The sequence below is a fragment of the Garra rufa genome, chromosome 15 (genome assembly GCF_049309525.1).
Source record: "Garra rufa chromosome 15, GarRuf1.0, whole genome shotgun sequence".
Taxonomy (NCBI): Eukaryota; Metazoa; Chordata; class Actinopteri; order Cypriniformes; family Cyprinidae; genus Garra; species Garra rufa.
This window is the reverse complement of record NC_133375.1, coordinates 12,768,332-12,794,998: the sequence shown is the minus strand read 5'-3', so window position 1 is coordinate 12,794,998 and position 26,667 is coordinate 12,768,332. Positions and strand designations below refer to the sequence as shown.

The 26,667-nt window shown below is 40.0% G+C and overlaps 2 protein-coding genes across 2 annotated transcripts; both read left to right on the top strand.

Moving 5' to 3' along the window:
• Positions 1-4,957: 4,957 nt before the first annotated feature.
• On the top strand, positions 4,958-17,794 carry LOC141287653 (phospholipase A2-like). The gene is made up of 5 exons (XM_073819803.1): positions 4,958-4,966; positions 8,551-8,618; positions 9,330-9,464; positions 9,571-9,698; positions 16,944-17,794. The coding sequence occupies exons 1-5, from the start codon at positions 4,958-4,960 to the stop codon at positions 17,156-17,158; spliced, it is 555 nt and encodes a 184-aa protein (XP_073675904.1). The 3' UTR covers positions 17,159-17,794.
• LOC141287652 (phospholipase A2-like) lies at positions 17,582-25,223 on the top strand. The gene is made up of 4 exons (XM_073819802.1): positions 17,582-17,630; positions 18,838-18,988; positions 24,861-24,994; positions 25,092-25,223. The coding sequence occupies exons 1-4, from the start codon at positions 17,582-17,584 to the stop codon at positions 25,211-25,213; spliced, it is 456 nt and encodes a 151-aa protein (XP_073675903.1). The 3' UTR covers positions 25,214-25,223.
• Positions 25,224-26,667: the final 1,444 nt, after the last annotated feature.

Below are 26,667 nucleotides of genomic sequence, written 5' to 3'. Positions count from 1 at the left end.
ATGAGAACTATGTATATACAGTTGTGGCCAAAAGTTTTGAGAATTGCATACATATTGGAAATTGGAAAAGTTGCTGCTTAAGTTTTTATAATAGCAATTTGCATATACTCCAGAATGTTATGAAGAGTGATCAGATGAATTGCATAGTCCTTCTTTGCCATGAAAATTAACTTAATCCCGAAAAAACACTTTCCACTGCATTTCACTGCTGTCATTAAAGGACCTGCTGAGATCATTTCAGTAATCGTCTTGTTAACTCAGGTGAGAATGTTGATGAGCACAAGGCTGGAGATCATTATGTCAGGCTGATTGGGTTAGAATGGCAGACTTGACATGTTAAAAGGAGGGTGATGCTTGAAATCATTGTTCTTCCATTGTTAACCGTGGTGACCTGCAAAGAAACGCGTGCAGCCATCATTGCGTTGCATAAAAATGGCTTCACAGGCAAGGATATTGTGGCTACTAAGATTGCACCTAAATCAACAATTTATAGGATCATCAAGAACTTCAAGGAAAGAGGTTCAATTCTTGTTAAGAAGGCTTCAGGGTGTCCAAGAAAGTCCAGCAAGCGCCAGGATCGTCTCCTAAAGAGGATTCAGCTGCGGGATCGGAGTGCCACCAGTGCAGAGCTTGCTCAGGAATGGCAGCAGCCAGGTGTGAGCACATCTGCACGCACAGTGAGGCCAAGACTTTTGGAAGATGGCCTGGTGTCAAGAAGGGCAGCAAAGAAGCCACTTCTCTCCAAAAAAACATCAGGGACAGATTAATCTTCTGCAAAAAGTATGGTGAATGGACTGCTGAGGACTGGGGCAAAGTCATATTCTCTGATGAAGCCTCTTTCCGATTGTTTGGGGCATCTAGAAAAAGGCTTGTCCGGAGAAGAAAAGGTGAGCACTACCATCAGTCCTGTGTCATGCCAACAGTAAAGCATCCTGAGACCATTCATGTGTGGGGTTGCTTCTCATCCAAGGGAGTGGGCTCACTCACAATTTTGCCCAAAAACACAGCCATGAATAAAGAATGGTACCAAAACACCCTCCAACAGCAACTTCTTCCAACAATCCAACAACAGTTTGGTGAAGAACAATGCATTTTCCAGCACGATGGAGCACCGTGCCATAAGGCAAAAGTCATGACTAAGTGGCTCGGGGACCAAAACGTTGAAATTTTGGGTCCATTGCCTGGAAACTCCCCAGATCTTAATCCCATTGAGAACTTGTGGTCAATCCTCAAGAGGCGGGGGGACAAACAAAAACCCACTAATTCTGACAAACTCCAAGAAGTGATTATGAAAGAATGGGTTGCTATCAGTCAGGATTTGGCCCAGAAGTTGATTGAGAGCATGCCCAGTCGAATTACAGAGGTCCTGAAAAAGAAGGGCCAACACTGCAAATACTGACTCTTTGCATAAATGTCATGTAATTGTCAATAAAAGCCTTTGAAACGTATGAAGTGCTTGTAATTATATTTCAGTACATCACAGAAACAACTGAAACAAAGATCTAAAAGCAGTTTAGCAGCAAACTTTGTGAAAACTAATATTTGTGTCATTCTCAAAACTTTTGGCCACGACTGTACATTTGAGGTCAAAAGTTTACATACACCTTGCAGAATCTGTAAAATGTTAATCATTTTACTTAAATAAGAGAGCAGTTACAAAATACATGTTATTTTTATTTAGTGCAGACTTGAATATTTTACATAAAAGACGTTTACATATAGTCCACAAGAGAAAGTAATTGCTAAATTTATAAAAATGACTCCATTTAAAAGTTTACATACACTTGATTTTTTAAAACTGTGTTGTTACCTGAATGATCCACAGCTGTTTTTTTTTAGTTGTTTCAGTCTCTTGTTTGTCCTGAACACTGCACTGCCTGCTGTTCTTTAGAAAAATTCTTCAGGTTCCACAAATGTTTTGGATTTCCAGCATTTTTGTGTATTTAAACCCTTACTAACAATGACTGTATGATTTTGAGATCCATCTTTTCATTCTGAGGACAACTGAGGGACTCATATGCAACTATTACAGAAGGTTCAAACCCTCACTGAAGGAAAAACAATGCATTAAGAGCCAGGGGTGTAAACTTTTGAACAGAATGAAGATGTGTACATTTTTCTTATTTTGCCTAAATATCATATTTTTATCATTTAGCACTGCCCTTCAGAGCGTTTGATCACACACATCATCAACACATCTCTTCTCACAGGCACTTTCCCCACTAAATTTAAGCAGGCCCGGGTAACCCCACTGCTCAAAAAACCTACACTTAACACTTCACTCATTGACAACTACAGACCTGTCTCTCTCCTTCCATTCATAGCAAAAACACTGGAACGGGCTGTTTTCAACCAGCTATCTTTATTCCTCTCACAGAACAATCTACTGGATGCTAACCAGTCAGGGTTCAGGAGTGGCCATTCAACTGAGACGGCACTACTGTCTGTCACTGAAGCCCTGCGGATTGCAAAAGCTGATTCCAAATCATCAGTACTCATCATGCTGGACCTATCTGCAGCCTTTGACACGGTGAATCACCAGATCCTCCTGTCCACCCTCTCATCGCTGGGCATCACAGGGACTTCACTTCGCTGGTTCAAATCCTACCTCTCTGGTAGGTCTTTCAGAGTGGACTGGGGAGGGGAGGTATCTAAAACTCATCAACTGGTCACTGGGGTTCCTCAGGGATCAGTTCTTGGACCTCTCCTCTTCTCCATATACACTACATCTCTGGGCCCCATCATACAGGCACATGGCTTCTCCTACCATTGCTATGCTGATGACACACAGCTCTATCTTTCATTCAAACCAGATGATACATCAGTAGCTGCACGGATCTCAGGCTGCCTGGCGGATATCTCTGCATGGATGAAGGAACACCATCTACAGCTCAATCTTGCAAAGACTGAGCTCCTTGTCTTTCTTGCCACTCCAACTCTACAGCATGACTTCTCCATCCAGTTAGGTTCATCAACAATTACCCCATCGACTTCAGCCAGAAATCTGTGTGTAATCTTTGACAACCAATTGACTTTTAAAGACACATAGCTAAAACTGCTCGATCTTGCAGGTTTGCATTGCACAACATTGCATTGCAGAGCATGCTGCACAACTCCTCGTCCAGGCCCTGGTCATTTCCAGGCTGGACTACTGCAATGCTCTTTTAGCCGGTCTTCCAGCATGTACAATCAGACCTCTACAAATGATTCAGAATGCAGCAGCACGGCTGGTCTTCAATGAGCCCAAAAAGGCCCATGTCACACCTCTCTTCATATCTCTGCACTGGCTACCGGTTACAGCATGCATCAAATTCAAGACACTGATGCTGGCCTATAGGACAGCCACCGGCTCATCACCTGCCTACCTCCATTCACTACTTCGAATCTACACTCCCTCCAGAAGTCTGAGATCCTCTAGTGAAAGACGCCTCATTGTACCACCACAGAGAGGCATGAAATCACTTTCTAGAACATTCTCGTTCAACGTTCCTGCCTGGTGGAATGATCTTCCCACCCCTCTCCGGAATGCAGACTCCTTAACAGCTTTCAAGCGACTGCTGAAAACCCATCTTTTTCTACACTATTTGACTCAATAATATATATATATATATATAAAACTTTGTTCTCCTCTCTTTCTATCCCCCTTTCTAGCCTCTACTCATCTAACAATGCCTAATATATGGTATTTTTGAGCACTTCCTATGTTGATCTGGCTCCTTAGGATGAATCACTTTTGTAAGTCAATTGTAAGTCGCTTTGGATAAAAGCGTCTGTTAAATGAATAAAGGTAAATGTAACCCCTTTTTTTTAATTACCCCCCCCCCCCCCAGCTCTTAATGCATTGAGTTTTCTTTTGGAGCATTGGAGCAATGAGTGTTTGAGTCCCTTGGGTGTGAAAAGATGAAACTCAAAATCATACAGTCATTGTTTGAAAGGGTTCATATACACAAGGAACTCATGAACAACTATCACTAAAAAAATAAAAATAAAACACAATTTTTTTTAATTATAAAATAAAAAGAAAATAGAATGAAAAAGAAAAAGCAAGTTGTCAGAGGCCTTCTTTGTTTGCTTTTTGAGAAAGAAAGTGTGTTTTTTTTTAGACTTTTATATACTTAGGGCTAGTTTTACTAAATAGGGCAAATAAGCGTTCCAGTGCAATTCTAAGAAAATTCAGTGTGTGATTTACTTAAAAATGCATACATTAAAGAACAAAGAAGCAGCCAGATCATTTCCATAATGACCAGTGTAATCCACTAAGATCAGCGCAAATTACTGCCTGCTTTAAGATATGTGTTTTTTGGGGGGGTGCCTTAAATAATGGCACAAATACCAGTTATTTGACAAGTGCAAATGTTAGCAAATTACATTTTGTGATTCATTCATTGGAGCATCAATGAGCGTTTGAACCTTCTGTAATAGTTGCATATGAGTACCTCAGTTGTTCCCAGTGTAATCTTAGAATCTTACAGTCTTTGTTGGAATGGGTTCAAATACACAAAAATTCTGAAAAACCAAAGAATTTGTGGGACCTAAAGGATTTTTCTGAAGAACAGCAGGCAGTTTAACTGTTCAGGACAAACAAGCGACTCATGAACTATCTCAACAAACAAACAAACAAATAAAAAACAGCTGTGGATTATTCCGGTAACAACACAGCATTAAGAATCAAGTTTATGTAAATGATTTTTATAAATTCAACTATTATTTTCTCTTGTGGACTATATGTAAATGTCTTTTATGTGAAAAATCTTATTCAGGTCAGTACTAAATAAAAAATAACATGCATTTTGTATGATCCCTCTTATTTTGTTAAAATTATTAACATTTTTCAGATTCTGCAAGGTGTATGTAAACTTTTGACTTCAACTGTACATTTTAGTGTTCCGCTGTTTTAGTGGCCTTTTATTTTTTTCCTTTTGTACAGAGGTAATTGAAGGTTCTCTTGCAGATAACGATGGTTTCTGTAAGCACGTCTATATTATCAAAATCCTTACACAGTTATCATGGCAACAGCTTTGGTCAGTGGTAAAATATGATTAAGGTTGGCTGAGACAGTTGTGTGTGTTTTTGTTGTGATGTTACCAGGCGACAATGTTGACAGTCCTGCTAAGCTGAATTAAATAATTGTGTTTTTTTTTCATGGGCAATGTTTGTATAGTTTGCCGGAAATATCTGATCTGCAACACCCCAGCCTGGCATGAGCAATGAAAACAAGCTTATCAAAGTCAGTTTGGTTAACTCTAACGTAAAAGAACATCCAGTAAAGTATTTGCGAGCTTCAACGAAACAAAAACTAGATTTTTTAGATTTGTTCCCAGTGGGACTGTTATGGTTAATGTTGCACAATACAAAACTTGTGATTACACAATATCCAACAAGACATGGAAGATTCTTATGTGATCTCAGTCAGATTGTTTGCTACTATTATAGTACCTCCAATATGATTGTGAAGTGGTAACAAAGTATTCTAAATGCAAATACATATACTAGTTACTGTCACGTTCGTGAGATGCTGAGAGATGAGGTCAGGGTCCAAAATGCAGGGAAGGTAATTTTAATTAAACAATAAACAAACAAACAAACAAAAGGCCAACACGGCACAACACGACTTGAAAATACAAAGTAAACAGAACTAAAACACGAGCAAGGAAAACAGAGATCAGGAGCGTGAGAAACAGACATACGAAGACAATGCAGCCAGAATGATTAGTGGGGAATGAGAGTTCTTATAGTCCATATAATAGTGAACAGGTGTGGGTTAGATAAGTGCTAACGATCACAGACAGGTGTATACAATCAGGGAAGTGCAGTGCAAGGGAAAGGGAAACAGCGACCTCAGGTGGCTGAGGGAACCCACAGCCCAGAGTCATGACAATTAGAGGATGGATACCCGAGCCGAGCCCGACGGTACCCGACGGAACCCGACGGGCCGGGCCGGGTTCGGACAGATATTTAGAAAGGATGCTCGGGTTCGGGTCGGGCTCGGTCACATCAGCGCGATAGTGCGCCTGTGTTATAACCGCGCTTTTTGCCCAGTGTGCACTGATGCTCTCATCTTTTGACATTTCCGAACGCTTTCCTACAGTTGCTTAATAAAAGCGGGCTTTCCACACAAAAAAAGTGCATGCTTCATTAGTATGAGAAAAAAAGAGATTTTAACTGTGTCGGGCTGGGATCGGGCTCGGACATAAATATCTTAATGCTTGTCGGGCTCGGGTCGGGTTCGGTTACTGCTCTGTCGGACGCTGGCCGGGCTCGGACAGAAAAATGCGGCCCGATCCGCACTCTAATGACAATTACATTACACATGCTAGTTACATTAGTTTAGGCTAGAAAAGCATTAGGGTCCTACACCTTAAAAAATAAAGGGGCTTCAAGATGCACCTTGTCTAAATGGTTCCATAAAGAACCTTTAACATCTGAAGAACCTTTCTGTTTCACAAAAGGTTCTTTGTGATGAAAGAAGGTTCTTCAGATTATTGGTAAGAAAGAGATTGTTCTTTAAAGAACCTTTGACTGAATGGTTCTTTGTGGAACTAAAATGGTTCTTCTATGGCACCTTTATTTTTAATAGTGTATGCTTCAGCATAACCGCCATTTTTATATCTAAAGTGAAGCATATGAGCAGAAAAAGGAAAATGCCACCTGTTGGCAAAATCTGCTGATAAATTCACCAGCGGTTTGCTTTAATCTCTCTTACTCTCAGATATGACGTTCAGTCAAAGTTTTTTTTTTTTGTTTTTTTTTCTCCAGTCATTGAGGAACATGACAAGTATAATGAAGAATGCAAAGTATGTAATGCACCAAACTAGTTGACAGACTGGACTTTAGCAACAAGCTGTTCACATGCAAATAAGACCAAAAAAAAAAAACCTGACTACAAAAGGAACGCTGTTAATTAGATAAGAGATAGTGATTTGATGCAAGTCACAGTGATTGGCATAGAGCTTTAGCTGTCTATAGGAAAACTACCACATTGGAAAACTACATTGTTTTTTGTGCTTAAATCATTTAACTAAAGAGGAAGCCTTTGGATATTAGAGGTAAGATATTGAAATTTTCAGATTTTATATTTGCTTTGCTATACTGACTTTAACATTACGTTGCCGTGATGATTTTAGTAATTTATAATAATTGAAATTAAACAAGATAGAGAGTTAGAGTTTTAAACTGACTGAAAATGAGTCCTTATTTCTTTTTATGTAGTCAAATATCTAGATCTGTTTATAAATAGATAAAATGTGAAGTAGATGAAGGATTTATTTGTTTCAAGCAGGTTGAATATTTATGCTCCTGAGGACTTGATATGTATTTTTCATCGTATAGCGTAGGTAGTTGTCTTACGACAATTGTTCTTTGTCACAGTGTTTTACTACATCAACAGAAAGGTGTGTTAGTTGACATGTGAAGCCATCAGCTGTCACACCCAAGGAGTCTCAATTCTCCAACAAGCCTTCATTTATTTAGATGACATTTATACAGCATTTCATACAGGGGACAAAAAGAGCTGTTGCCATAGTTAGAGGTAGAACGTTGTAAGGGGTGTGACGTTTACAACGTTTCATCAGCGCGAGAAAGCTTGTAAAACGAGAGTTTGGGATTTACATTATTATGTACATGAATTATTTGAAGTTATTTGCTTCTCGCAGTGGTATGGCTGTGTATCTCATACTCTTGGTCCTTACTGTGACTCTACCAACATGTAAGTATTATTAATATGTTATTAGCTCTGACATACTTTATAATGAAATGTTAATACATAACAGCTTTTCCTAATTGTATGTCAATTGATTCAAACTAAATTTAATCTTGATAACATGATTCAAACATCCATGTTTCATTTCAGAGAGCCTAAATACTGTATATACATCATTCAAACATTTGGGGTTTTATGTTTATGTTATGTTCAAACATTTATGGGGTTTTAAGTCATTTATTTGATTAAAAACACAAAAAAAGACTGTTTTAATCTGGAATATTATTACAATGTTAAATAACTGCTTTCTATTTACATACAGGTGCATGTCAATACATTAGAATGTTGTGGAAAAGTTAATTTCAGTATTTCAACTCAAGTTGTGAAACTTGTGTATTAAATTAATTCAATGCACACAGACTGAAGTCTTTGGTTCTTAAATTGTGATGATTTTGGCTTACATTTAACAAAAACCCACCAATCTCAACAAATTAGAATACTTCATAAGATAAAAAAAAAAAAAACATTTTTAGTGAATTGTTGGCCTTCTGGAAAGTATGTTCATTTACTGAATATGGACTCAATACTTGCTAGGGGCTTCTTTTGCTTTAATAACAGCCTTAATTCAGCATGGCATGAAGGTGGTTTCTTTGACAGTGGCCTTTAGCTCATCTGCATTTCTTGGTCTCCTGTTCTCATTTTTCTCTTGACAATACCCTATAGATTCTCTATGAGGTTCAGGGGAGTTTGCTCCACTGGGCAACAGTTCATTTCTTCTTCTACAGGTAAGATGCCTCTGACGTTGTCTGTGGTTCAGGAGTGGCTTAATAAGAGGAATATGACAACTGTAGCTAAATTCCTTGACACGTCTGTGTGTGGTGGCTCTTGATGCCTTGACCCTAGCCTCAGCCCATTCCTTGTGAAGCTCACCCAAATTCTTTGCTTGATAAGCCTCTCAAGGCTGTGTTTCTCAGGGTTGGTTGTGCATCTTTTTCTTCCACATTTTTTCCTCCGACTTAAATTTCTGTTAATATGCTTGGATACAGCACTCTGTGAACAGTCAGCTTCTTTGGCAATGAATGTTTGTGGCTTACCCTCCTTGTGAAGCGTGTCAATGATTGTCTTCTGAACAAGTTAACAATTTGAGTTGAACTGCTGAAATAAATTAACTTTTCCACAACATTCTAATTTATTGAGATGCACCTGCATATAAAATGTAATTTATTTCTGTTATGACAAAGCTGGATTTTTAGCATCATTACTCTTGTTTTTAGTGTTACATGATTCTTCAAAAATTATTCTGATTTCATGATTTGAATCTCAAGAACATGTTTTATTATTGTACATTTTTTGAAAATGGTTGTGCTGTTCTTTGATAAATAGAAAGTTGAAACAGCATTTATTTGAAATAGAAATTGTTTGTTTTGTTCTTATTTGCTGTCATGTTTGATCAATGTAATGCATCATTAAAAGTATTAAACCTTACAGACCCCAAACTTTTGAATGGTAGTGTCTACATGCTGTCAGTAGATTTGTTTTATTCCTCAAATTGATTCAAAACCACTTTTAGCTCTTGACTTCAACATTAATATTTTTCTTATTAATATATTTCTCTAGCGCATTTGCATAGTGTAAGAAGCTTGCTGCAGTTCAATGCTATGATTAAGTGCGCATTACCGGACAGTTCGCCGCTGCTGGATTTGGCAGACTATGGCTGCTTTTGCGGTTTAGGTGGTACAGGGACGCCTGTTGACCAGCTTGACCAGTTAGTGTATTTTGTTATTTTCAGTCAGAATGTGTTTGTGTTTATCACACAGTATTCATTTTGAATCATTTTGTATTAATAATGTTCTTTTCTAATCTCTTGGTAGGTGTTGTTTTACCCATGATGCCTGCTATGGTAAAGTCCTGGACTCCTGCTCATCACTTTTTGATAATCCCTACACAAACTCATATGACTACAAGTGTGATAGGAATACCAAAACAATCACATGTCTGGGTGAGTGAAAATGAACCTCCCACAATATATCTATCTATTTTCCAAACATTTCTATGTATCATCAGCAACATCACTTGAGCCAGCATTCTGTAATCATGTGTAATATTTACACACAATAAAAGACCAATCAGACAAACTTACAAAGGTCTATTTTTGCTTTGGCATCAGAAATAGTTTCAAGACAAGCCACATTTGAATTAGCCTAACTGCTGCGAGACTGCGAACAATTGTCGTTTCTTTTCTGAATGAATCAGTGTTGCTGATCAAATCGGTTGAGTGAATGAATCAATGACTCACTGAAAATTCCTGACTGAATCAGTGAAACAATGGCTCACACATAAAGTAATACTATACTGTAATAATAGTACTACTATTGGCATAACGTAAAACTGCAGGAACAGTGCTTGTGAGTTGAATTGCGAGATATAAACTTCAACTTGTGAATTCTAAAGACTCGCAATTCTGACAAATGAAGTCGGAATTGTGTAATAATTGTGAGAAATTGAATCAGAATTCGCAAGATTCAAACCTGCAGTTGTCTTTTTTCTCATAATTGAATCATATAAATACAATTGTGTTACAGAGACAGAACTGTGTAATATAAACTCGCAATTTTGTCTTTTTTTTCTCAGAATTGCATGATATAAACTCACAGTTGCAAGTTACAAAGTCGAAATTGTGATAAAACTTAAACTTCAACTTCCAAGTTCTAAAGTGACAAATGAAGTCAGAATTGAGATATAAACTCGCAATTGCGAGAAAATAAATCAGAATTCGCAAGATATAAACCTGCAGTTGTCTTTTTTTCTCAGAATTGCATGATATATACACACAATTTTGAATTACAAAGTCAAAATTGCAAAACATAAACCTGCAGTTCTGACTTTTTTTTTCAAGTTTGTATATCACAATTCTAACTTTATGCAGGATATAGCTCAACTCACAATTTTTTTTTATCATAATTGTAAGATATAAAGTCCAATTCTGAGGGGGAAGAGAGACTGATATTTTCTCAGCATTGTGAGTTTACATTTCACAATTCTGACTTAACTTGCAATTGCGTTACATCACAATTGGGAGATCTAAATAAAAATTTAGTTTATTCTCAGAATTGTGACTTTAAATTGAAATTGCAAAGTTTTTCCTCACAACTGTAAGTTTACCATGCAATTCTGATTTTATAACTCGCAATTGTGAGTTTATATCTCATGGTAAAAAAGTCAGAATTGCAAGATGTGAAAACTTGCAATCATGACAAAAAAGTCACAATTGTGAGATAAAAAGTCGCAATTCCCTTTTTTTTTTTAAATGAGTGGTGGAAACGGTATTCCATAGTAACTGGAATAGTAACACCTAATTGCATGTTAATTGAGATTAAATGAAATTTTTTTAAACATTGAAAGAGATAGTTCACCCAAAATGAAATTTTAAAGTTTGTCTGCATACCCCCAGGGCATCAAAGATGTAGGTGACTTTGTTTCTTCAGTAAAACACAAACGAAAATTTTTAACTCGAACCGTTGCAGTTTGTTAGTCATATAATGGCAGTGAATGGGCACCAAACATTTGAAAGTAAAAAAAACATGCACAGACAAATCCAAATTACACCCTGCGGCTCGTGACGATACATTGATGTCCTAAGACATGAAGCGATCTGTTTTTGTGAGAAACTGAACAGTATTTATATCATTTTTTACCTCTGATATACAGCAATGTCCAACTGTAATAAGCGCATACAAGCGTGCAAACACCTGTCACATGTATACGACACTCATTGTTTACACAGTGCACAGAGATTGTGGGTATAGCGGCTATTCAAAATGGTAATTACTTGTGCTTATCCTGTTTGTTCAAACCAATTTAAAGCTAAAAGATTATGTTTGTTTGTGCAAACTCATCCGGGACTGTTAACTGTTCACCGATTCCCAACTTCTGAGCCTGATCGCTTGAAGTTATGGTTGCGTGCTCTTCGACTGGATATCAACACACCCATAAACTTAGTACAACTGTGGAGGGTCTGCAGTGATAAATTTTCCACTTACAGCATTTGCGAATACTACGCCAGAGCGCGTACACATGTAACGTGCCGGATGCTGAGCACATGCTCATAACAGTTGGACACTGATGTTTATCAGCTGAAAAAAATACATTGTCACGAGCCGCAGGGTGTAATTTGGATTTGTCTGTGCATGTTTTTTTTTTTTTACTTTCAAAGGTTTGGTGCCCATTCACTGCCATTATATGACTGACAGACTGCAACGGTTTGAGTTAAAAATCTTCATTTGTGTTCTACTTAAAAAACAAAGTCACCTACATCTTGAATGCCCTGGGGGTAAGCAGATAAACATCAAATTTTCATTTTGGGTGAACTATCCCTTTAAACTTATATTAAATACAATTAGTTGACTATTAATATGCTTTTTGAGCAACTTGATAGGACATAAGTACATTTTTAAGTGTACGTAAGTGTGTTAATAAACAGTCTTGTAAGAGTACTCTTTTTAAGTACACATACAGGAACACTCCACTTTTTTTTGGAAATAGGCTCATTCTCCAACTCCCCCCGAGTTAATAAGTTGAGTTTTACCATTTTGAAATTCATTCAGCCATTCTCCTGTTCTGGCTATATCACTTTTAGCATAGCTTAGCATAGATCATTGAACCCTATTAGACCAATAGCATCACGTTCAAAAATGACCAACGAGTTTAGATATTTGTCCTATTTAAAGGTCCCATATTGTACACATTTCTGGAGGTTTATTTTAGTTGTTGATGTCCTTAAGAATATATATTTGCGGTATAAGTGCCAAAATCCATCTCAATATATTTTTACAGCTCCTTTTTTAGGAGCTCTGTCAAAAACAGGCCGATTTTGGCCCATCTAATTAATATTCAGGAGCCTCTCTTCTGATTGGCCAGTTGTTTTCTGAGTGACGCACAGCCAGGCCTATCACAAGTAACTACGGTCATGCATACCATAGATATATATACGTAGATACCCCATTGGACCGCTCCAAGCACGCAGATGCGTCCGCCATATTGCAGCGGTCCACTTGACATCATTCACCATACAGTAGGTTTGCAGACCAACGGCTGTGCAGGACTGTGGCATTTCGAATATTCAGTGATTACTATGGTGATTTACATAGATCTATGGGTGAATGACGTCAAGTGGACCGCTGCAAAATGGCGGACGGCTTACGTATAAAGGCCCATAGAAACAGTCGCTAATAAGGCATCTATGTATATATATCTATGATGCATGCTGTAGCCTAGCCCAGAGACGTACAGAGAGCCTAGCCTGCTGATACTCAACAGGATGTTTCAGAATGATCATTAATGTTTTTTTTTTCTTTTTCAAACACTGAATGCAGTAAGCTACATAACTGTTGCTTTAGTAAAGCCCCTTTCACAATCCGCGCTGATTCCAGAAAATTACGGGAACGAGCACTGTGTGAACAAAAGCCAGAAACAAAAAGAAAGTGTTGTAGTGATGATGCACGTTACACTGCGACTCTTCACGACGAAAACATACGTGCAAAGTGGAATGAAGCAGCGATCAGGGAACTCCTCACTATCAGCGTTGAAGCACAGATTGTTCATCAGGTTTAAGTTTAGTGAAATGTACGCGTCGCATTACATCTCACATCCAAACGTCACGTCTTTATGGGTTGTGTGTAAAGCATGTACAGATTCCGGAAAACAACTGTGAATGAACCAAATTAAACAATTCCGGAACAAATCATGGGACACATTATCCGTGTATTTTCCGGAATGGCTCTGTGAATGAGGCTTAAGTTGACGTGCCAGTGGTCTCTTATATTAATGTTGTTCGGAAGTCTCTGCAATGATGTAGTTTCGACATCTATCTAGTGTTGGGCGATATGCTCAATTTTCATATCGTCCTATCGTCAGCCTGTGAGATCGTCGATACACGATACTATCGTGCTAATTTATTTAATAATATGTAAATGTGTCAATATGTAATAAAGTCCTTATTCGTTTTGTAAGGGTAGTGCATGTGACTTGTGACACAGTAGTGCGTGTACAGAGCGCTGACGGTAGTTCTGTCGGAGAGGTTAAAGTTTACTTTCGGTTTCATTCTCTGCTATCTTCAGGGAGCGGTAAATGTGCGTGTGTGAATGCAAATGAATGTATCTTTCTATACCCGTCATATTGCGATAATGCTACCGCTATATGTCTGATCTTTGTCATCAGTTCATGCTGTAGTTCAGTTCATATAGAATGTGGAGAAGCGATGTGCGTGTAATTCACGTGCGTATGTTTAGCGCCATTTGATCGCATCGTAATTCTAGTTAACGCATACAGATGTTACTGAGATGAATGTTTATGTTTACTATATACAGACGGATTCTGATATATTGTATTTGTTTCAGCCTAAACCACATTTTACTACCTCTGTTATCCTAATGACTGTCTACACTTAAGTCTACACTTAATCTATGTACACTGTATGATGAATAAATCTCTTACCCATTTTCACTGTACACATCTGCGGCGCTATCTACTCTATGCGTCTTTTTATACCACGGCAAGTTTCTGAAGCATCCTAGAACAGACTCTCCGCGCTGCATCGCTAAAGTTAGGTGCCTTTTTGACGGATAATGATAATAATCGTCTTACTATCGTCAAAGGCATCAGCAACAGGCGATATCTCTGACTATCGTCGATACACGATACTATCGTCTATCGGCACAACCCTACATCTATCGACTGAACAGGGTTTTCTCGACTTGTTTTCGTGTTGTTGTTCAGCAATGGAATGGACAGATGTTGTCAGGGTTTCACAAAAGGAGGGTGGGTCGGTGGTTGGTGCTCGGGGTGGTGACTGAAGGCGGTGACTGAGCAGATCAGACGTCACATATTTACGGAAGTCACAGCGGCTCGTGAAAAGGCACAGCTACTTTAAACAGGCTGTATGCAGTTTACTGTGGATTGTCTGTTTTGAAACTCATATGGTAGTTACATAGCCCCTAGACCTCAGTTCTCATGAAAAAAGCCAGGAAATTTCGATTTTGACAATATGGGACCTTTAAAACTTGACCCTTCTGTAGTTATATTGTGTACTAATACCGGCAAAAAATGTAAAGCTGTGACTTTCTAGATTAGGAACTACATTCCCATTCCGGCGTAATAGTCAAGGAAGTTTGCTGCCATAACATGCCCGAAGCAGGCGCAGTAATATCACGCCAGTCACATTCAGTGTTGGGTGTAACGTGTTACTGTAATTAAAATACTTTTCCACTGAAAAAGTAGAGTAACTGATTACTGTTCATTTTTAGGTATTTTAATTACAGTTACTTTTAATGTACTTGCGTTACATTGTAAAATAATTAAACTCACTGAATATCATTATTTAATTTTATTAATTAATCTTTTAAAGATAAAAGTAAACTCTGCTGCTTTAAAATCGTTGTAGTGCAGGTGAACGTGCTTTTCTCGCGAGTTTGCTGCATGGTCATATTCTTAAAGCGGAAGATTTCGGACTCGGCTGAATCGAGTGGCTGTTTTACGAAATGGAAATATTCCTACTACTTCAGTTTTCTGAAACAAGCAGACAAGAACATTACAGTAATATGCAAGCTATGTCCTGGGGAGAAAAAACTATCGGCCGCTGTCATTAGAACAAGTAATCTACTGAGGCACCTGACACGGCAGCATAGACGAACACTTCTGAGTGATCCTACTATGAATATGGTACTCATTGCTTTGAAAGTAAGTTTCATGTTTACAGGTTGATACATGTCATGTTTAACTTTTCTTAAGTTAAGCTTTTTTGTTTTTCAGATGTTGCAGAATATATATATATTTTTTTTTTGTTATTCAGGAATTGTTTCTTACCTAAAGAAGGTTACATTTCTTACAAAAAGTTTATTATTGTAGAATGTTTTTATATAGGCCTAATGTTATAAAGATGATTCAAAAAGCTAAAATGCTAAACTATTTCATGTTTGACTCATATGTTTTATTTAATTATTTATTATTTAAAGAGTTTAATTTCTATTGTTTGTCCACTCATTGTTTATAGGGATTTTAAGAAGTAGCCTATTTAGTTAAATTACTCATTGAGTTACTTTTCAGACACAGTAATTAGATAAGTATTTTAAATACAACATTGATTAAGTAATTAGTAATTAGTAATTAATTACTTTTTTAAAGTAACTTACCCAACACTGGTCACATTGAACATTAAATTGCTGGGAACTAATTTCAGGCGCTGCGTGATATTACTCCGCCTGCTGCGTCCATATTATCAAAGTCCTTTTAAGACAAGTCATGTCACTCGGTGGCCATCTTTGAAACGCTACTCGGGCATTCAAGTGCAACTCCTATCTCTTTGAATGGGGAAACATCAAATTCTCCAAAACTGTTCACCAACCTCACGATTAAATTTCATATTTTAAATCTGCAAAGAAATCCAACAAGAACTGCCTCATAAATATGGTTCCTTGTGCTCCAATAGCGTTAAAAAACGCTTATTTTTCCAGCTAAATGAGCCAGTGCGCATGCGCAGTACTGAGCTCACGTCTCAGAGCGCTGATTGTTTCTATAGCAACCGGGACTTCTAACGGCAGCTGCAGTGACGCGCTGACTTTACTAATCAACGATTGGCTCTTTCACTAAGAAGGCGGAGCTTCGCGGCCATGATGACCGTTGCATTTTTCCCCATTCAAAACTACACGAGTGACATGTCTTTGGTATTCTATAGTCTTTGATATTATGGCAGGAAACTTCCTTGACTATTACGCCGGAATGGGAATGTAGTTCCTTCCTAATCTGCCTAGAAAGTCACAGCTTTACATTTTCCGCCGGTATTAGTACACGATATAACTACAGAAGAGTCAAGTTTTAAATAGGACAAATATCGAAACTCGTTGGTCATTTTTGAACGCGATGCTATTAGTCTAATAGGATTCAATGATCTATGCTAAGCTATGCTAAAAGTGATATCGCCAGAACAGGAGAACGGCTGAATGGATTTCAAAACGGTAAAACTCAACTTATTAACTCGGGGGGAGTTGGAGAATGAGCCTATTTTCACAAAAAGTGGAGTGTTTCTTTAACAGTGTATTGAACTGTAATATAATATTCTCATAATAAACTGAAAACTACATCTTGTTTCTCAGTGGTGTAAATTAATGTTTAAAAAACTGAAGTAAACTACAAGTGCAATTTCAATACAGTTAAGCACACTCCTTATACAACCTCTCTTTGTCTCTTTCAGACAGTAATGATGAGTGCGATATGTTACTCTGCCAGTGTGACAAGGCTGCAGCAGAGTGTTTTGCTCAATCCCCTTATAATGCCTCCAATAATCATCTGAACTCAAGCGTTTGCAGCTCAGCTTCCAGAGAGATCAGCAGCTTTATCACCGCTCTCACTGCATTCACAGTCACTCTCACACTCCTATACAGCAACAAAATACCCTGCAATATGTGAAATGTGCATGAAATGAACATAACTGTGTTATCTGTTATAATTGTGGTTATTTAAAAAAGCCTTTGTCTGCTGACAGCTGTTTTGCATGCACTCAAGGATTTTGCAACTTTTTCCATGCCCTACATAGTTCATATGCTTTTTGAGAAAACTGTATTCTTGTACCAGCTGTGCAAATTGCAAACATATGCTGATTTTCCCAAAGATCAACACACACACATACATATAGACAAGTACATAAATGCACTTGTAACAATCTCAGCAACTGTGGGCGCTTGTGTGTGAGCACATATGCGCATTCATTAACATATGTCTGTAATTCACAAAGTTAACTTATCAGTGTGTCCCGCCCATCAAGGTTATAGACCTATACATTACAGACCTATAAGTAATTAGCCACTAACACCTGTTCATCCAGTCTTCACTATGAACACCTTCTTGTCTGTCGTGATCCTGAGCGTGAGTCTGCCCACCTGTGAGTATAATTAAGATATTCAGCTCCTTATTTTTTTTATATTATTTATTGGATTTTATCATGTATGCAAACCAATACTGAATATAATTTGCAAAAGAGTGTTTATTTGTTAGTCAGCCCAATAATTGAACTAATAAATACTTTCTGGTTTTGTTGTTCATTTATTTGATAAACTATTTTTTGAAGATGCATCAAAAGAAATTAAAGGAATACTCAATCAAAGAAAAAAAGAAAATTCTGTCATCATTAGCCCCAAATGATGTTTCAAAAAAGCTGTGCAACAGAAGATCTTTTGACTAGTCTTTTGACTAAAAAGATTGTAGAGTGATATTAACTTTGTGTTTCAATGTCTTTAAATTAGTGTTGTTGTTGTTTCGCACTGGGTCTTAAACTTTAATATAATATTTCCATGTTGAATTGAACTTATTTTTAAAACCACATCTTGTCCATGAACTGTTTAAATTCATGTAAAAAGGTATTTACATTTTGTACTCTGATAATAAAATTTTAATTCTGTAAATATTTGTTTTAGAATACTTAAAGAAATTGGCCATTAAATCTAGTTGTGTTACAACAGACCTCCCTGATTTCTACAAGGTTTCTACGAGTATGGTGCTTCTACTGACTAAGTTTGTAATATACATTTGAATTTAATTTAAAGACTAAAATGTAAAAGCATTTTTGTCTTTTTATACAGTTTGGTAAGTATAAAAGTATTTATATATCCATTGCCTTGCAAAAGTATTCATACCCTTTCATTACCCCTTTTTTTCATGTTTTGTTATGTTGCTGCCTCATATTAAACTGCTTTGAATTACTTTTTTTCCATATCAGTCTGCACTCCATAAACCATAATGACAACGCACAAAACATATGTAACAAATTAGCAAATTTATTAAAGATAAAACACTGAAATAAGTATATTGCATAAGTATTCATACCCATAACTCTTTAGATGAAGCACCTTTACAGCCAATTTTATTTTGGGTATGATGCGACAGTTTTTTAGTTAACTCTGCTCAAAGTGTAGTAACAGCTAGAAGCAAAATGAATGCTCCTGAGCTAAATTTTAAGGGTCCAAGAAAAGGGTATGAATACTTCTGCAATGGAATCATTTCAGTTTTATTTCTATTAAATTTGCTAACTTGGTGTACAGTCTGTTGTTTACATTTTGTTAAAGCACTGAATAACTATCACTCTTCAACAGTGTTGGCGACTATAGACTACCGAGGGCTGTGGCAGTTTAGGGATATGATCATCTGTACCATCCCTAACAGCTGGCCTTTACTGGATTACGCAGACTACGGATGCTACTGTGGAAAGGGAGGCTCGGGCACCCCGGTGGATGCACTGGACAGGTCAGATTTAAACCGGTTACAGGCACACTGAATTAATTTTAATCTAAACAGTTTGGCTCATTAATATTAACAAAGTGACACCTGAATATTAATTAGGAGACGTAATGTTTGTGCACTGAGAGTTTGGCTTTTTTCAACACAAATGGCTTTTCTTGTTTCATTGGTAAATTGTTTAAAGCATAATTTTAAGTAAAATGTTTTGAGGATTGAGCTTAAACGAGTAGTTCACTTTCAGAACAAGAATGTACAGATAATGTACTCCTTTGTCATCCAAGATGTCTTTCTTTCTTCAGTCGTAAGGAAATTCAGTTGTTTTTTTGAGGAAAACTTTTCAGGATTTCTCTCCATTTAATGGACGTCTATGGTGCCCCCGAGTTTCAACTTCTAAAATGCAGCTTCAAATGGCTCTAAACGATCAAAGCCGAGAAAAGAAGGGTCTTATCTAGCAAAACGATTGGTTATTTTCTAAAAAGAATGACAATTTATATACTTTTTAACCTCAAATGCAAATTAGTGTAGCTTAGTAAAAAGTATATAAATTGTAAATGTTTTTAGAAAATAACCACTAGATAAGACCCTTCTTTCTCGGCTGGGATCATTTAGAGCCCTTTGAAGCTGCAAAAAGTGAGTACATTATCTGTCAATTTTTGCTCTTTGCTCCTATAAAGTAAGAAAAAAATCTATTTGCTTCTTAAATTCAAATTCAAGATATATCCCCTGTCTATTTTTATGAACATTTAAAGTTCCCATGAAATCAAAATTTAAGTTCTTTTGGCTTTTAGTATTAATATGTTAGCAGGTTATCTGTAAGCTTGTGTGCTCCAGAACAATGACAAAATTCGCATTCAGAAAAAATAAAAATTCAAAACTTACAGTCTCTAACTTCCCACCACTATGGATCATGATTTTACATTACCTTGCTCTTCAGCGTCTCATCAAACTTTCTGTCCAATCAAATGTTTTCTGGAATCCGAAGCGTCCCGCCCCTACACTATAAGCAGACGCTGATGCAGCAGCTGAAATCCATCACTTGGTGTTACACCAGGCCAGCAGAGGGAGCCTTGCCCCTCTCTGACTGTTGCTGCTCCCTCTGCTGCTTCGCTGGTTACTTCCTGTTTGTCAGCCTTAAAAGCAAGCTGAGGACACACACATCGCAAAGTATTGGTTTGCTGTTGCGGACATTACCAAGCATTTTCCCTTGCTCTCAGGTTTTCCTAGTCTCCTTGTTGTTTTCCCTAGCCATAGTTCTGTTTTTGTTTTCCCAGTCTTAGCCATAGTTTTCTAGTTTCTTGTTTTCATTTCATTGTTTCCTTTGGACTGCCCACCTGGATTTGACCCACGCCTGTTTTATTGGATTACGCTCTTGGATTGTCTTCGCTGTTGTTGTTTGCTGGTGTTTTCGACCTTGTCTGCCTGTCTACGATCGTCATAATAAAGCCTTGCATTTGGATCCCCACTCTCAGTCGTCCCGTTTGTAACAGAATACTTTGCCACACCCGGATCCAGCGGCTTTACCCACCAGCAGAACTACCCTCTAAGAATGGATTCAGCAGGAAGTTTGTCCAACCCTGTAAGTTTACTCTGCTCCATTTTTCAAGATGGCCGTCCCATCGAATGTCATGTTGAGGAATTTATTACGTACAGTCACCTGGCACCTTGTGACGAATCGATGTTGAAGGAATGTTTTTGGAGCGGGTTGGACACCGACATCAGTTTGAGTTTACCCGATGAGGACCCTAGTTGGACCCTCGCACAATTTATTGACTTTGTGTTATTGTATTTTGGATCTCCGTTCACTGTGGGTATACTCGAAAGGTCACAACACAAGATGTCTGTTAGCTCCGAGCCACGGCACAAGATATCTGCTAGCCCAGAGTCTCAGCACAAGATATCTGCCAGCCTAGAGCTACAGCACAAGATGGCCACAATCTCAAAGCCTGTTAATAAGATGGCCGCCACGCCAGAGCCTGCTGCAAAGATGGCCGCCACGCCAGAGCCTGCTGCAAAGATGGTCGCCATGCCAGAGCCTGCTGTTAAGATGGCCGCCACACCAGAGCCTGTCGCAAAGATGGCCGCCGCCACGCCAGCGCGTGCACCCAAGATGGCCGCCATGCCCAAGCCTGCACCCAAGATGGCCGCCACGCCCAAGCCTGCACACAAAATGGCCACCACGCCTGAGCCTGCACGCAAGATGGCCGCCATACCTGAGTCTGTCGTCAAAATGGTGGCTGCAGCATCAGACCCTCACCCTTCCATGGCCTATCAGAGACTAATATCCAGTTTGGAGGACCCACCACTGCTGTCAGTACGAACAGTCGGTCTCTTACGGCCAGCATCTGCTAACTCCATGTCACCCAAGCCAGCATCCGCCAAAGCCACGTCAGTCAAGCCAGCATCTGCTAACACCACGCCAGCCAAGCCAGCGACGGCTAATGCTACGACAGCCAGGCCAGCTACTGCCAATGTCACGTCTGCCAAGCCAGAGCCCGCTCACGTCATGTCAATAAGACCACAGCCAGCTAGCGTCATGTCTGCTTCTCTTGAATCTGCCCCAGCTGTTGTTTCTGCCAAGTCAAGCCACGTCACAGCTGCTGTTCCTGCTGAGTCAAACCAAGCAGCTTTTCTTGAGTCAGGTCAAGTCCCAGCTGATCCTCCAAGGCCAAGTCACGTCTCCCTTGAGAGTTCAGAGCCTTCGCTCCCAAGCCATGCAGAGCCAACGCTCCCAAGCCATGCAGAGCCAACGCTCCCAAGCCATGCAGAGCCAACGCTCCCAAGCCATGCAGAGCCAACGCTCCCAAGCCATGCAGAGCCAACGCTCCCAAGCCATGCAGAGCCAACGCTCCCAAGCCATGCAGAGCCAACGCTCCCAAGCCATGCAGAGCCAACGCTCCCAAGCCATGCAGAGCCAATGCTCCCAAGCCATGCAGAGTCAACGCTCCCAAGCCATGCAGAGCCAACGCTCCCAAGCCATGCAGAGCCAACGCTCCCAAGCCATGCAGAGCCAACGCTCCCAAGTCACGCAGAGCCAACGCTCCCAAGCCATGCAGAGCCAACACTCCCAAGCCTCACGCCCACTAACCCGATGGGCCTCCCACCTACCACTGCATTACCGGTGATGGCAGTTGCCATTTTTAGTGTGTGGGCTGCACACTGTGCTCATGAAGCCTCGCCAGCCAAACAACCCGCTGCGCCAATGCCTCTCCTCGAGGCGGCGTTCATAGCGGGACTCCTTGCTCTGCCTGCGCTGCCAAGATTCCCTGCTCTGCCCGCTCCGCCTAGATTCCCTGCTCTGCCTGCTCCGCCTAGTCTCCTTGCTCTGCCTGCGCCGCCATGATTCCCTGCTTTGTCTGCTCCGCCTAGACTCCTTGCTCTGCCTGTTCTGCCTAGTCTCCTTGCTCTGCCTGCGCCGCCAAGATTCCCTACCCTGCCCGCTCCGCCTAGATTCCCTGCTCTGCCTGTTCTGCCTAGACTCCTTGCTCTGCCTGCTCCGCCAAGATTCCCTGCTCTGCCTGCACCGCCTAGGCTCCCTGTCGTCTCTGTCACGACCACGACAGCCGTTCCTGAAGTTCCTGTCTGCCCAGTCACGGCTATGGAGGCAGCGTGCTCCTACGAACTCTTTACTTCTCTCCTTGCTCTGTCTGCCTCCTCTGTCTCTGCTCTCCCCACTGTCTCTGCTCTCCCCAGGTCCCAGTCCATGATGTGGCCGCCTGTTCCGCCCTGGAGGGCTCCTGCGCCTCCTGTTCCGCCCTGGAGGGCTTCTGCGCCTCCTGTTCCGCCCTGGAGGGCTCCTAAGCCTCCTGTTCTGCTCCGGAGGGCTCCTGCGCCTCCTGTTCCACCCTGGAGGGCTCCTAAGCCTCTTGCTCCGCCTCCAGCTCCGCCCCGGAGGGCTGCTCCACCTCCTGCTCCGCCCTGGAGGGCTCCTAAGCCTCTTGCTCCGCCCCGGAGGGCTGCTCCACCTCCTGCTCCGCCCTGGAGGGCTCCTAAGCCTCTTGCTCCGCCTCGGAGGACTGCTCCGCCTCCAGCTCCGCCCTGGAGGGCTTCTACGCCTCCTGCTCCGCCCCGGAGGGCTGCTCCGCCTCATGCTCCGCCCAGGAGGACTCCTAAGCCTCTTGCTCCGCCTCGGAGGACTGCTCCGCCTCCAGCTCTGCCCTGGAGGGCTCCCGTATCTCCTGCTCCCTTCTGGAGGACCTTTGCCCAACCAGTCCTGCCTCAGCTCCTAGACCCTCCACCGCCTCATGGACCTGGCCCCCCGTCGTCCCCTTGCTCCACCTTGGCTCCCCCCCACCGCCCCCCAGGTCTGTTTGCTGAGACCTTTTGGAGCGTCTGGAAGCCGCTCTTTGGGGGGGGGGGGGCTATGTTACACCAGGCCAGCAGAGGGAGCCTTGCCCCTCTCTGACTGTTGCTGCTCCCTCTGCTGCTTCGCTGGTTACTTCCTGTTTGTCAGCCTTAAAAGCAAGCTGAGGACACACACATCGCAAAGTATTGGTTTGCTGTTGCGGACATTACCAAGCATTTTCCCTTGCTCTCAGGTTTTCCTAGTCTCCTTGTTGTTTTCCCTAGCCATAGTTCTGTTTTTGTTTTCCCAGTCTTAGCCATAGTTTTCTAGTTTCTTGTTTTCATTTCATTGTTTCCTTTGGACTGCCCACCTGGATTTGACCCACGCCTGTTTTGTTGGGTTACGCTCTTGGATTGTCTTCGCTGTTGTTGTTTGCTGGTGTTTTCGACCTTGTCTGCCTGTCTACGATCGTCATAATAAAGCCTTGCATTTGGATCCCCACTCTCAGTCGTCCCGTTTGTAACACTTGGTCACAGAATTTGTATTTTCTGTATGGTAAATGGCACGTAGTGCACTATATAGGGGATAGCGTATAAATATGCATTCCGTTGGAGTGAAAGAAGCCTGGTTTTGCGCTGTGTCACACGAACTGTAACAGCGCGCATGCGGCCTGCTCCGGTCCAGAGAGATGATAGCACGGAGTGAATCATATCCCGTCCCTTAAAATACGGAATCTTCCCGTATTTGAGAATGAAATTGCACGTCCCGTTTTGAATCAATACGGGACGGGTTTTGGACACATTTAAATTGTACACAGAATGCTATTTTATGTATAGATAATGCGCTATGGATGAGATTGTGGCTGTCATATGCTGTTAAATGCGGCTTTACCCAGTTCAACGGCTCTGGCCCAAGCTGTGATAGCTGTGGTATAAGCAAAACGCTATTGGCTATTTAAAAAAAGGGGGCGGGACTGCAAGATATGTCTCAGCCTGTCTTCCTGTTTCAGTTGAAATAACATCAACACTCTGACGCTGCGTCCGAAATCACATACTGCTTCAGTAGGTACTACATTTAAATTCAAACGTACTTCATGACCGTTCAAACAGTACGTTCCATATAGTATGAATATGGGTAGTATGAATGGAATTCGGACGTACTACATCCGCCGCGTCTCCACTTTCCGCCATTTTTCGAATAACGACTTCTCTCCTGGAGCCTGAAGTGTCCATGGTATGCGTACTGCAGAATTCGGGCGGAAGCAGTAGGTCATCCGGGTACTTCTCGCCTACTGTATTTCGAATACTATGAATTCGGACATACTACTTGCCTCACATACTGTTTTTCGCGTTCTATATAGTAGGGAAGTATGCGATTTCGGACGCAGCATGAGTGTTTCAAAGCACTTTAGTGGACCTTAAATGACGTGTGTTACAGTCAATCAGATTTAAACATTACCTTCTTAGGTAACGTATTTTCAGAAAAAAAAATGGCAACATTTTTGTTTTGTTTTTCCACAGCAGCCAAGCAACACAAATATCCTATAGAATAATAATTACAAAAAGTGAAGGCGACAAACATTCTCTATTCCTCTAGGTGCTGTCAGGTGCATGATCAATGTTATTCTGACTCGTGGCAACAGGATGACTGCTGGGGTATCTTAGACAACCCCTACACTGAAATCTATTCATTCTCATGTGACAAACAGGCAAAGAAAGTCACCTGCAATGGTAAGATGCTAAAGACTGCACTAAAGAGGTCCATCTGCTCTAAACTGTATCTGGTTTGTGGCACATATTTGGACTGTTGATTTGTTGTTTCTTGCAGCTGACTCGAACAGCCCCTGTGAGATGTTCATCTGTGAATGTGACAGAAAAGCAGCTGAATGCTTTGCAGAAGCGGGTTACAACCCAGAGCATGAGCACTATCCTAGTGAAAACTGCAAATGAACTGAAACTCAATAAAGGTTTGAGACTGTCACCAAAGTCTCATTAAAGATAGCAACAGTATATCATGTAACAGTTTATTTGATATTTAAGACATAGCAGACAGATTTTTTTCTTTTTTCCCAGTAAAGTTAGATATGAAGTATAAGATATTAAAGACCTCAAAGGATATATCTTATAGACGTTTTTCCTGAACACGGAAGTAAGTCCGACTCTTAACTGAAAGAATGCTTTGCATTTCCGGTCTGCATTGTTTTTAGTCAAATTATCCGAGCTAATAAACTAATGTTAAACCTATTAAAATGTTTTTAAAAAGCACATGGCTCCATAGCGCCATCACTTGGCAATGTCGCAATGACCGTCATTTGTCAGTGCCTCACTTTAATGAGTGTGTAGATGACACGAAGCAGCGGACGTTAGCTACATTAAAAACAGATGGACGCTATTTGAATGGATTCCTATGGAAACCGGAACAGAAAAGCATTCAATCTGACGTTAGAATTCGTAATGGCGGCACTCATTGTTTATTCAGGAAAAAGGTCTAAAAAAGGTCAGTTTTTAATGTATTTTCTTCCAATAGGCAAACAGTTGTCCTTGTTCTAAGCAGTTTGTCCTTAAAACAAGTAAAAACACTCAGCCAGTTATTTAAACTTATATATTCTCTAAATAATAATGCATATTCTTATCTACCCGCAAATGTCAATTAAATGTACATTAAAAAAATACTCATTCAAAAAATATTTTTGTAGTTTATAGTTATAACCTTATAAATTATGCAAACATACAGTTGCATACAACGTTTGCATACACCTTGCCGAATCTAAATGATAATTATTTTACCAAAATAAGAAGGATCATACTAAATGCATGTCATTTTTTTTATTTGGTTTTGACCTGAAAAAAGATATTTCACAACATGAAAGGTATTTACATTTACAAACAAGTCAAACGGACAATAATAATAGTTGAATTTATAAAAATGACGTTTGATTCCTGATAATGTATTGTTATGATTGTTATGAATGACTGAATGATCCACAGCTGTTTTACTTTTTTTGTTTAGTGATAGTTGTTTATGAGTCAACTACATATGCAACTATTACAGAAGGTTCAAATGCTCACCGATGCTCCAGAAGGAAAAGCGATGTATTAAGAGCCAAGGGTGTAAACTTTTGAGCAAAATGAAGAAACAGAATGATTTTACTTATTTTGTCTAAATATATTTTTTATTTAGTACTGCCCTTCAGAAGCTACAGCTTACATGTTTCCCAGAAGACAAAATAAGTTACATTTACCCTCAATTCAAACATGTTTAACCCCTGGCTCTTAATGTATTGTGTTGCCTTCTGGAGCATAAATGAGTGCTTGAACCTTCTGAAATAGCTGCATATGAGAGTCCCTCAGTTGTCCTCAGTGTGAAAAGATGTATCTTAAAATCATAGGTATTGTTGGAAAGG